We start from the raw sequence: 12,582 nt of genomic DNA on the forward strand, positions 1-12,582 counted from the left end.
TGGTATATGCAGAATTATAAGGGAACAGTGTTTAGGAAAAAGCCCTGGAACATCAAACAACTTGGTGATATTGACAAAACAGAAGCCAATTACAGTTATTGAGGACGTGTGGCCAGGCAGGTATGAGGAAAACCAATATATTATCTGCCTCAGGAGATAAAGGAAAAGAGTGTTTTGGAAAAGTTGGAATATTGTTTCATGTTAAAGAGAATTGAAGAAAATAAGTCATTTCTTATCATAGAGATTTTGATTATAGAGAATTGGAGTACCATAAAGATTGTGATTATATTGTGAAAAATATAAAGTATTTTTGCAAAGCATCTAACGGTCCATGTATCATAGAAATATGTTCATGTGGAAATGCAGGTTTTCATGGACACTCTGATTTCTTCTCGAGGATCCTGGACACAGAGCATGACAGGGAGGAATGAAACTGTTGTCTCTGAGTTCCTGCTGCTGGGACTGCCCATCCAGTCAGAGCATCAGCACCTGTTCTCTGCCCTGTTCCTGGCCATGTATGTTACCACCATCCTGGGGAACCTCCTCATCATGGTCCTCATTTGCTTGGACCCCCACCTCCACACACCCATGTACTTGCTTCTCAGCAATTTGTCCTTCTCTGATCTCTGCTTTTCCTCTGTCACAGTGCCCAAGTTGCTGCAGGACATGCAGAGCCACGTCCCATCCATCCCCTATGCTGCCTGCCTGACCCAAATGTACTTCTTCCTATTTTTTGCAGACCTTGAGGACTTCCTCCTTGCGGCCATGGCCTATGACCGCTATGTGGCCATCTGCTTCCCCCTGCACTACACCACCATCATGAGCCCCAAGCTCTGTCTCTTCCTGGTGGTTCTGCCTTGGGTGCTGACCACGTTCACCGCCATGTTAGAGGCTCTGCTCACTGCCAGACTGCGTTTTTGTGCAGACAATGTGATCCCCCACTTTTTCTGTGATTTGTCTGCTCTGCTGAAGCTGTCCTGCTCGGACACTCGAGTTAATGAGCTGGTGACAGTTATCGTTGGGGGGCTCGTCATTGTCCTCCCATTCCTACTCATCATCCTGTCCTACGCACGAATTCTCTCTTCCATCCTCAAGGTCCCTTCTGCCAAGGGCATCTGCAAAGCCTTCTCCACCTGTGGCTCCCACCTCTCCGTGGTGTCTCTCTTCTATGGGTCAATTATTGGTCTCTATTTATGCCCTTCAGCTAATAACTCTGCTGTTAAGGAGACTGTCATGTCTGTGATGTACACTGTGGTGACCCCCATGCTGAACCCCTTCATCTACAGCCTGAGGAACAGAGACATGAAGGGAGCCCTGGGAAGAGTCTTTTGCAAAAAGAAAATATCTTTCTCTCTAAAATGGTAACAATTGGGATTTCTACACAATTTTATCTAGTAGATAAATTTAAAATTGATTTTAAAATTGGGATATTAACCCAGATTTCTTTTTTTCAATGATCTTTTTGTTCAAATTACATAGTGGGTAATTGTCCAATAAGTAAAAGATATAAAGTGGAGGTATGTAGTTGAAGTCGGAAAGGCGATCTCAGTGACCCTCTAGCAGGGTCTTCCTCTATGTTCTTTCTGGGTGACCCTAAGAAGCATAAGTTTTAAACTTCCAGTTAATGTCTGTATTCCCCCCCCCCCTTTTTTTTTTTTACTGTTTCGATTGTTTCCTTTACTGATACAAATAAACACTACTATTTATCGAGTTTATTTATGAGACATCCTCCCCCCTCCCTGCTCCCACCACTGTTTGGACAGAAGCTCCATGAAGAAGAGACTGTCACTGCAGTACTGAGGTGCGCAGTAGGTGAACAATATTTTCTGAACCAGAAAACCACGAGGTAGTTACTCTTATTATCTTCCAATCTGAAAATCTGGAGGAGACTTAAAGAAACAGTACAGATGTCACAGCTTATAAAAGAACACTCATTTGGGATCCCTGCCTCCTTGGCCACTGCGTGCCGCGATGGTAGCACATTCTTGTGCCAGGGCTCCCTTCCTAAAGCTCACCCTTCAGAGGTGTGCCGCAGCCATCCGGGCCCCCCCCCCCACGCTCCTAGGAAGGCTGCTTAGAACCCAAGTCTGCCAGGCTAAAGAGGTGGAGAAGCATGACCTTTCCTCCAATATCTCTGTCCCTTTTTAAACAATTTATCTTTTTTTTTTTTTTAAATAACCCAAAACCTGCTTTAAATACTACTGAGTCCTCCCAGGGCAATACTCTTTTAACCTCAAAATTCTCACTCCCCTGATTACCTCTGTTAAACTGGTCTTTTCATTATTGAATACAGATTATTACTTACCCCTTTCTGAGCAAGGGTTCACACTATTCTGTCTCTTAACCTTTTCTCCTGATTTATTTTCGCTCCAATCCCTTTTTCACCTGACTTGACCCTCAAGTGAACTTTCTATCTCCTTTGCTACGATAGTTTAGTTCGTCTTTACCTGGGAGCTGACTCATACCTGGGGCCCTAAACTTACTCCCTCAGGTGTGGGAAGGAAGTCGGAGTCTAGTTACCAGCCTCATTCTTTAAGGGTGTTTCTCTCTTGCTTCCTATTTTGGAATTGATTCACACAGTTTATATGCATGACCTTGTTCTATTCTTGTAATGAGTTCACAACAGAATGTTATCACAATTTTAACAACTGAAAAATGTGAAATTTGAGGGTTTGACAAGGCCCTAGAGTGGGTCAATACTGAGGTTATTTAAAGTCTTAGAGTATCTGATTCTTTTAAAAATAATTTTATTTATTTTTTAGGCAACGCCACATGGCATTTGGGATCTAAGTTCCCTGATCAGGGATTGAACCCCACCCCCTGCATTGGAGGTGAAGAGTCTTAACCACTGGAGCAGTAGGGAAGTCCCTCAGAGTGTTTGAGTTTATGGATTCTTCTCATTTCCTCCCATCTCAGAAATGAGGGGAGCACTCGTTCACTTTTCAACCTTAGCTCCATATATGGCATTGTCTAGCTTTCCAACTTGGGTCCATTTGTTTCCTTATTGTGTCCTGTAATGGATGGCATCTAAACCCATCATTTAATTTTATCTAAACCCTTTTGTATTTTCTGCTCACCTCCACCTCTCTGTCTTCAGTGAGAACTGTTCTCCAGTTCCTAATTTTCATCTTCATCTTCATGGTAGGCATCTCTACATGATGCTCTATGAGCACTTTAATCTTTACATGTAGAAAATGGGAACCTTTAATATTTTCCAAAATCTGCTTTTTGTTTTATAATCCATTTCTCTTCTTAGCTTTATTGAGCTGTAATCCATATGCAAAAAGAATACATTTAATGAATACATCTTGCTGAGTTTGGACAAATGCATGTATCTTTGATACCATTACCCACACCAAGCTACTATACGTATACATCACCCTCAAGAATTTCTTGTGTTCTTTTGTGGGTTTTCTTTCTTCTCTCTTTTTTTTCTTCTGGAAAAAACAAAAACAAAAACAAAAAACACTTAATGTAACTTCTTTCCTCTGAATGTATTTTAGAGTGCACAATACCATATTGTTAACTGTAGGTACTGTCTTATATTTTACTGCTTCCTCATTTTACATAACAGAAATTTTATACCCATCAAAAATCAATTTTCTGCTTTCTCCTCATTCCAGCCCCTGACAATCACCATTCTAGTCTCTCCTTCTATGAGTGTAACTACTTTGATACCTCATCTCTGTGATGGAATCATTTGGGATTTGTCCTCTGTTAGTGGGTTATTTCACTTAGAACCATGTCTTCCAGGTTCATCTGTGTTGTCACAAATGTCAGTATTTCTTCTTTTAAAGACTGAGTGGTAGTCACTGTGTGCATGTACCACACATCGTCTTTATCCCTGTACTGGCTGATGGACATGTGGGTTGTGTCCATATCTTGGCTCTTGGAAACATTGTTGACATGAACGCTCAAGTGCAGATGTCTCTTCATATTCCTCATGTCATTTCCTTTGGATATAAACCCAGAATTGGGGTTGCTGGTTCGTATGGTAGTTCTATTTCTTTCTTTCTTTCTTTCTTTCTTTCTTTCTTTCTTTCTTTCTTTCTTTCTTTCTTTCTTTCTTTCTTTCTTTCTTTCTTTCTTTCTTTCTTTCTTTCTTCCTTCCTTCCTTCCTTCCTTCCTTCCTTCCTTTCTTTCTTTCTTTCTTTCTTTTTTTCTTTCGAGGAGGCTCTATTTTATTTTCCAAAGTGGCCCTGATACCTATAACAGGTGAAGACATTATAGGAGAATTGCAGACCAATATCCCACATGAAGGTAGAAACTAAAATCCTCAAAAACACAAACAAGTAAAGTCTAACAATATATGAAAAATATAATACATCACTATCAAGTGGGGTTTATTCTGGGAATGAAAATGTGTTTCAAAAATTCAAAACCCCAAAAATCTAAATGATCATATCAACAAACTAAAGGAAAAAAACCTATATGATTAAAAAGCATGGTGTGACGCTTCAAAGAAACTATTTAATTAAAGCTGTATTCTAATCTATAGTTCTGTGGATACGTGTATTGTCACATGGCTATCAAGTGGCCCTTTGGTATTAAAAAGGAAGATTTATCAAAAATGGAAAAATCGTCTCCCTTAGTGTAGGAAAAGCTTTTGACAAAATATTCAACATTAAACAATTTGTGATTAAAACCTTCAGCAAACTGGAAATAGAAAGAACTTCCTCAACCTGAGGGAAGAGGAACTTCTAAAAAACTATAGTTAATATCTAGTTAATGGTGAAAGAGTGAATGCTTTGTCTCTAAGATCAGGAACAAAGTAAAAATACTTGCTCTAACCACTGTTATTCAACATTGTACTGGAAGTCCTAGGGACTGCAAAAGCGAAGGAACGGTAATAAGAAGTATACAGGTTGGAGTCAAGGAAGGGAGGGAATACGGGGATATGTGTATAAAAACAGATGATTGAACCTGGTGTACCCCCAAAAAAATAATTAAAAAAAAAAAGCAGCATAGATGCCAAAAAAAAAAAAGAAAAGAAGTATACAGGTTGGAAAGTAAGAAATGAAACTATATTTATAGACAACATGATTGTCTATGTATAAAATGCTGAAGAATGTAAAAAAGCTCTAGAAAGAATAAGTGAGTTTAGTGAGTTCATAGGATACATTGTTAATAAATTAGTTATATTTCTGTATCTAAATCTAAAATAATAAAAATTAATATTAAGATACTGAAATTATATTTATATCAACTAGCAATGAACATGTAGGAAAGTGATAAAACAGTTTATTTTTACTAAAAAAGCAGTTCACCCATTTCATCTGGCCTCCACCTCTTTTTCAGGCAACCACAAATTTTGTCTCTATATTTTGAGCTTAGTTTGTTTTTTTTAAGATCCACATATAAGAGGGATTGTATGGTATTTGCCTCTCTCTATCTGACTTATTTCATTAGCATAATGCCCTTGAGTTCCATCCACATGTCCCAAAAGCCAAGATTTCAGTTTTTCATGGCTGAATTATATCACATGCTATGTATATCTCACAGTGTTTTTTTTTTAAATATATTTATACTTTTATAAATCATTTAATTGTTTATACACAGATACTTCTGTTCATTTGATTTTGCTCTCTTCGAAGTAGATTATTCACCTTTTGGAAGCTTTATTAAGGTACAATTTTAAAATTTTTAATTATTTTAATTATATAGTTGATTTACAATATTGTGTTAGTTTCAGGTGTACAGCAGAATAATTCAGTATTTCTGCAGATTATACTCCTAGTAGGTTATTTTAAGATACTGGATATAATTTCCTATTCTATACAATATATCCTTGTTACTTATCTATTTTATACATAGTAGTTTGTATCTCTTAATCACATATTCATAATTTACACCTCCTCCTTCCCTCTCCTCTTTAGTAACCACTACTTTGTTTTCTATATCAGTGATTCTGTTTCTGTTTTGCATGTACATTCATTTGTATTGTATTTAGATTTCACATAGCATACAGTATTTGTCTTTTTCTGTCGGTCATGTCACTAGGCACAATATTCTTTTTTTTTTTCTTTTGGAATGCCAATCTTCAGTTTATTTAGGTAACTTCTTAAATTGAAATATAACATACAAACAGAAAATGCACAAGTCAAGTGCATAGCTCAATGAATTTTCAGAGTCCCCATTTAGCCAGCTCCCAGTAAAGAAACTGAACACTTACCAACCCCTCAGAAGCCCCCTTGCACCCCCTTTCACTCACAGAGTCCATCTCTTGCCCCACCCAGAGTAACTACCTACTTAGTCTTCTCCCCCATCCAAGTACTAACTAGGCCTGCAGCTGCTTAGCCTCTGAGAGCAGAGAGATTGGGCACATTCAGGGTGATATGGCTGTAGGTCTCTCTTATTTACTCTTCTGACTTACAGCACTGTGGCTTTTTTGCTTGCGTCTGAACGTCATGTAAGTGGATAGGCACGATATTATTTAGGTCCATCCAGGTTGCTGCAAATGGCAGAATTTCATTCTTTTTCATGGCCAAATAATATTCCACTGAGTGTGTATGTGTGTGTGTGTGTGTGTGTATAATCTCACATCTTCTTTATCCATTTATCTGTGAGGGGCATTTGGGTTGCTTCCATATTTTGCTATTGTAAATAGTGTGTAAATAATGTTGCTACAGATATGGGGGTGCACGTATCTTTTTGAATCAGTTTTTTTGCTTTTTTGCAGATATACCCCCAGGAGTGGAATTGCTGCATCATATGGTAGTTCTATTTTTAGTTTTTTTGAGGAACCTCCACACTGTTTTCCATAGTGGCTACACCAGTTTACATTCCCACCAGCAGTGTCCAAGGGTTCCCTTTTCTCCACATCTTCTCCAACATTTGTTATTTGTGTTCCTTTTGATGATAGCCAATCTGATAGGCGCGACTGTTGTTTTATTTCCATTTCTCTAATAATTAGCAATGTTGAGCATTTTTTCACGTGCCTGTTGGCCATCTGCATGTCTTCTTTGGAAAAATGACTACTTAGATCCTCTGCCCAGGGACTTCCTTGGCAGTCCAGTGGTTAAGACTCCATGTTTCCATTGCAGAGGGGGTGGGTTCAATCCCTGGTTGGGGAACTATGATCCCATATGCCCTGTGGTGCAACCAAAAAAACAAAACGTCACTACATCCTCTGCCCATTTTTAATCACATTGTCTTTTTGCTATTAAGTTCTATGAGTTCTTTATATATTTTAGATACTAACCACTTATCAGGTATATGATTTGGAAATATTGTTTCCCATTCAGTGTGTTGCCTTTTCATTGTGTTGGTGGTTTTCTTTGCTGTGCAGAAGCTTTTTAGTTTGATGTAGTCCCGTTTGTTTATTTTTGCATCTGTTGCTTTTGCCTTTGGTGTCATATTTGGAGAATCATCACCAAGACCTTAAGACCAACGTTTTCCTGTAGGACTTTTATGGTCTTAGGTCTTAGGTTCAGGCATTAACACATTTTGAGTTAAATTGTTTTGCATTTCCTGTTTTCTCAACAACATTTATTGAAGAGACTTTCCTTTCCCACTGTATTTTTAAAGTACCATTTGTAATAGCAAAAATCCATTGAATACTTTGCTATGTCATACACTATACATGCAAGAGCTACATCCTGAAATTACAAAACACCGATTAAAGAACTCACAGAGAACTAGAGAAATTGATAAAGAAATTGATAGAGACAACATATTCATGGATTGGAAGACTCAATATTGTTAAAATGTTGACTCTTCTGAAACTGATCAGGAGGTTCAGCACAATTCCGATTAAATGCCAGCAGGAGTTTTTTGGTAGTACACATGAACAATATGATTGTAAAATGCATATATGAAGGCAAAGAAACTAAAAAAGTAAATTTACTACAGCTAAAATAATTGGAAAATTGTGGTATTAGAGAAAAGAGAGAAATATGAATCAATACACAGTGTACAAAACACCATATAGAGTCCAAAATAGGTTCACTCATGTATCGTCCACTGATCACTGACAAATGTGCAAAGACAATTCAGTGGAAAATGGTCTTGTCAACCAATGATGCTGGAAAACTTGGATTTCCACGTGAAAGAAGAAACTTTAATCCACACCTCACATTCTCAAAAAAAAAAAACAACCCAGTCTTGATGGGTCGTATGCCTACATGTTGGTATGAGTACTGAGAGGGTTTCCATGACACCCTGTTTCCTGGAGTCAGAGAAGTCCCTGAGCAGGAAGTTTGGAGCTTGAGGAGCAGAACTGAGGTGAGGTGCTGAACCCAGTGCAGAATTCAGCTACTGGTTCCTGCAGCTGTGGCTGGAATAGGAGATGAGGCTGAGAGAATTGAAAAGGGGCACGAGAAGTGTCTGGTGTAGTTCTCAAGAGAAGAGAGCTTCTACCAGGGGAAGTAACAGTGGTTTCATTGAACTGGAAGTTGAGCCAACCACTGGGACATTTTGTGGTTCTTATATGACCCCATATGCAAAGAGTAGGATTCCCAATGAGCCTGGGGTGGTGCTATAGATTAATAAGGGAAAACTGGGTTCTTCCACATGACCGGAGCAGAGAGGACCATGTCTGCAATTCTGGGGAGTTAAGTGCCACTTAGTATTTTCTGTCCAAAAATAAATAACAACAAAATTATAACAACTTGATAAGGCAAGACCAATGAGGATACTGATTCCCAAGGAATGAAGGTTTGCATTGTACATCCGAGTAAGAACCCCATACAGCTGAGATGATGGCCGAGGAGAACATGGAATGGGTAGTGAAAGGTGTCCAGAGTTAAGTGCAGCATAAAGAAGAGGTGGCAACTAGGAAGTATCCTGACACATGTGGGGAGTATTAGAGATGATGGTGGTGGCGGGTGCCATTAATGTTTTCCCACAGAGGTAAGAAGGCAGAAGTACCTTAATGGGATTCAAACTGGGTTTTCTTTTCTATCTTGGCTTGAGGAAGAATTCAACATGATCAGGGAGAGTTTGTCTTTTCACTTATTCCAGTACTTTCTATATATCTGCATATGATTGTGTCATAGATATCCACTCCCTGTTAGCTGCAAGTGGTTTATGGGAAATGGTGTTGTATTCAGAGGTTCTGCCACCTTGAGACTCTTTCCCAAATATGTGTCTTTATAAGCACTTTGCTCAAACCACCAATGGCTTCTTGTTGCCCACCGAAAACAGCCTGCTACACTGCTCAGATACTTTAGGATATTCACAGTATGGTCCTGGGCTGTTTCATGGCTTCACAAACCATCCTCTTTCATTTCCCAAAGTGTAGACTCCAACCACAAAGGTCTACTGTCCATTCCCTAAACAGGCAGTGATTAAACTTTCATGCATGAGCTTCTCTCCATCATCACTTTCCCTAAAGTATAGTCAGGTGTAATCAGTGACTAAAATCAGTCCCTGCTCCAGGACCCTGAGAGCACTTGTCCCAGAGAGGCCTTGGGTAAGTAGTTTGTCTTTAATGAGTTCCTCCAGGATTCAGACTCCTCTGGGATCCTCCAGGATCCTTTTGGCCCAAAGATGTGCAGAATGAGAGACGTGAGAAGGGATTTGGCAGATGCAGGTGATGACTACAGAGGCTGTTACTTCACATGCCTTAGTGAATAAAGGGGAACAGGACCTCAGGTCCACATCCTGGAGTCACCCTCAGACACACTGGGTAAGTTGGACAGAGCATGAATGAGCTGCTCCCTTAGGGTCCTTCCAGCTTGAAGGTCTTGATTTCCCAGGTTGTATGGTGTTCTGCAGGAGAGTTTTTCAAGTATGGTAATGCTCCTCTTTTCCACCTCTCTGCCACCTAAAATGTCACTATGTGTGAGATATTTTTTATTAATGTTCACCAGTTACAATCTGTTTCATTAATGATAACATTCTTCTGTATTACTTACTATATCAATTATTCCCACAATATTGTGTAATTTCAGCATACAAACTACTCTTGTAGGCGTTAATGCAATAGTTCTGGACCCTTGTTTTATTTTAGAACCACCTTGGAGATTGAAAAAATTATCTGCAGACATCCTCTCAAAGATTGTGGTTAAATTTATCTGAAGGGTTCAGTAATCTCTATTTTCAAAAGCTTCACGTATACTTACTACTCACTGTGTAGTCCACGGACTGCAGCATGGACGTAAACAGCCTGCTAACTTAAAATGTAGAACCTGACCTGCTCAATCAAAAACGGTGGTACATCAGAACTCCTAGGGGATTTCCATGGACATTACATTTTAGAAGCACTGTCCTAGGTTTTCTTAAGTGCAATCCTGGCTGAGAAATACTGACTTCATGGGTATAGAAGGTGAGAGGCTCACTGCATCATCAGTGACAACATCCTCAAGTGCTGTCTCTGGTTTCTGATCCCCAGTCACACTCTTGCTACAAGAGTCAGGTCCAGCTCATTCACCAGCGGAAAAAATTCTGAGAAACCAGGTCTTTCTTCCCAGTGTGACGCCAGTACATAATATCCATGTGTAAACCTGTTGACTTGGCTGGGTCAACCAGCACCAAAGAGTGAAATCCCAGCAGGTGGATTCAGTTTTGTCTTTACTGAAGGAGCTTCCCCATCTCATGATGCTTCTCCTCTGCTTTTTCTGCCAGCTTTGAGGCACACTGAGAGGTATTAGGGTTCCCCAGAGAAACGGATCCAGTAGCGGTTTACATCTCTATAACTCTGTCTATCTAGATACATGTATATATTTCTATTGTCTGTATTACCTGTATTGGCGAAATCATAGTGTGTTTGAGGCACCAAAACAAATTTCACGGGGACAGAATTCCTCCAAAATTTTTGTAATACAGTGTCAAATTCAGTGCTAGATGGTTGAGTGTAGTGGGTTGTTGTTCAGGGAGGATTTAGTAGTTTTAGTGATTCTAACTTAAAAGGAGTCTTGCTGCCTTCACAGTTGGAGGAATGCATGTCTTAGCCTGAAGCACAACCAATAAACAGTTATGAAATACCACCTGCATCCCAGCACTGGGGCAGGTGCTGGCTGTGCTGCCGTTGTGAAGGCAGACATGACCTTTCCCACATGGTGTTTATAATCCGCTAGGGAAGGCAGCTATAAAGAAATAATCCCATTGGTATGGAGCACTGTGGGGACAAGCACAGGACGCTTGGAAACATAGCAGGTTCTCATGTGGTCTGGGGAGACAGGGAAGGTCTGCTGGGTAAGTGCCATGTAATATATGAGAAGGACAAATAGGGACAAGCCATGTGAAGAGGGTGCAGAAGGAAGAGAATGCTGGGGAAGAGGACCAGCAAGTGCAAACTGCTAGAGCAAGATTGCTGCCCTGAAGTCCAGCTGTGCTGGTGAGTGAACTGTGAGTGTAGCTGTGGGGCCAGATGAGGCTGTGCAGGTAAGCAAGGGTCAGGTCATGGGTCACCTTTTGAAAGCAATTTGCCTTTAAGGAATTTGCCTTTATGTGAAGAGCAGTGGGAATCCACAAAGACTTTATGGAGAATGCTGATCAGTTCTTCGTCTTAGAATGCCTGGTGTGATGAAGGATACTGACGTGGAGGGTTTCAAGCCTGGAAGCAGGGAGATGAATTAAGAGGCTGTTCCGAAGATTGGGATTGACATGTACACACTCCTATACATAGAATAGATCATAAATAACTAGTAAGGACCTACTGTATACCACAGGGAACTCTACTCAATACTCTACAATGGCCAATATGGGAAAAGAAACTAAAAAAGAGTGAATGTATGTATATGTATAACAGATTCACTTTGCTGTGCACCTGAAACTAACACAACAGTGTAAATCAACAATACTCCAATAAAAATGTTTAAAAAAGAGGTTGTTCCAGTAGTGCAGACAATATGTGATGTCAGGCTGATCTTAAGGTAGTGACAGTGTAGGTAAGGATTGGATGAACGAGAAAAAGAACTTATAGGTCTTGCTGACAGATTGGATGTTGATAAGAGAAAGGAGGAAATGAAAGCTCTCATGTTTCTGTCTGGAGCACCTGAGCTCTTTTCCTGAGATATGGGAGACTAGAGGAGGAGGGACTTGGGAAAAGGGCAGCGTGGGAACCTGTGTTTCTTCTGGAATCTGTTTAGATGAAGATGCATGTGATACATCCAAGGAAAGATAACAATTACTCAATTGAGTATATTCTCGTATAGGTTAGAGAGACATTTACACCTGAGGTTTAAATGGTGATCAAAGCCATTGGAGTATGTGTTAGTTTTTCTTGGTGTTTAATGTAGAATTACAAGAGAATAGTGTTTAGGAAAAAGCCCTGGAACATCAATCAGTGTGAAGATATTGACAAAACAGAAATGAAATACAGTTACTGAGGATGTGTGGCCAGGCAGGTATGAGGAAAACCACTGTATTATGTGTCTCAGAAGCTAAGGGATAAGAGTGTTTTAGAAAAGTTGGAATATTGTTTCATGTTAAAAAGATGTGAAGAAAATAAGTCATTTCTCATCATAGAGATTTTGATTATAGAGAATTGGAGTACCATAAAGATTGTGATTATGTTGTGAAAAATATAGTATTTTTGCAAAGCATCTAACGGTCCATGTATCATAGAAATATGTTCATGTGGAAATGCAGGTTTTCATGGACACTCTGATTTCTTCCTAAAAATCCTGGAGACAGAGC

The 12,582-nt window shown here is 39.6% G+C and overlaps 1 protein-coding gene across 1 annotated transcript; it reads left to right on the forward strand.

The window, feature by feature from the left end:
- Positions 1-414: 414 nt before the first annotated feature.
- Positions 415-1,365, forward strand: LOC130839541 (olfactory receptor-like protein DTMT). Its single transcript, XM_057713800.1, has one exon. The coding sequence runs from the start codon at positions 415-417 to the stop codon at positions 1,363-1,365; it is 951 nt and encodes a 316-aa protein (XP_057569783.1).
- Positions 1,366-12,582: the final 11,217 nt, after the last annotated feature.

The sequence above is a fragment of the Hippopotamus amphibius genome, chromosome 17 (genome assembly GCF_030028045.1).
Source record: "Hippopotamus amphibius kiboko isolate mHipAmp2 chromosome 17, mHipAmp2.hap2, whole genome shotgun sequence".
Classification (NCBI taxonomy): Eukaryota; Metazoa; Chordata; class Mammalia; order Artiodactyla; family Hippopotamidae; genus Hippopotamus; species Hippopotamus amphibius.

Coding starts and splice junctions, on each gene's coding strand:
- LOC130839541 (XM_057713800.1), top strand. CDS start 415: ATGACAGGGAGGAATGAAACTGTTGTCTCTGAGTTCCTGCTGCTGGGA.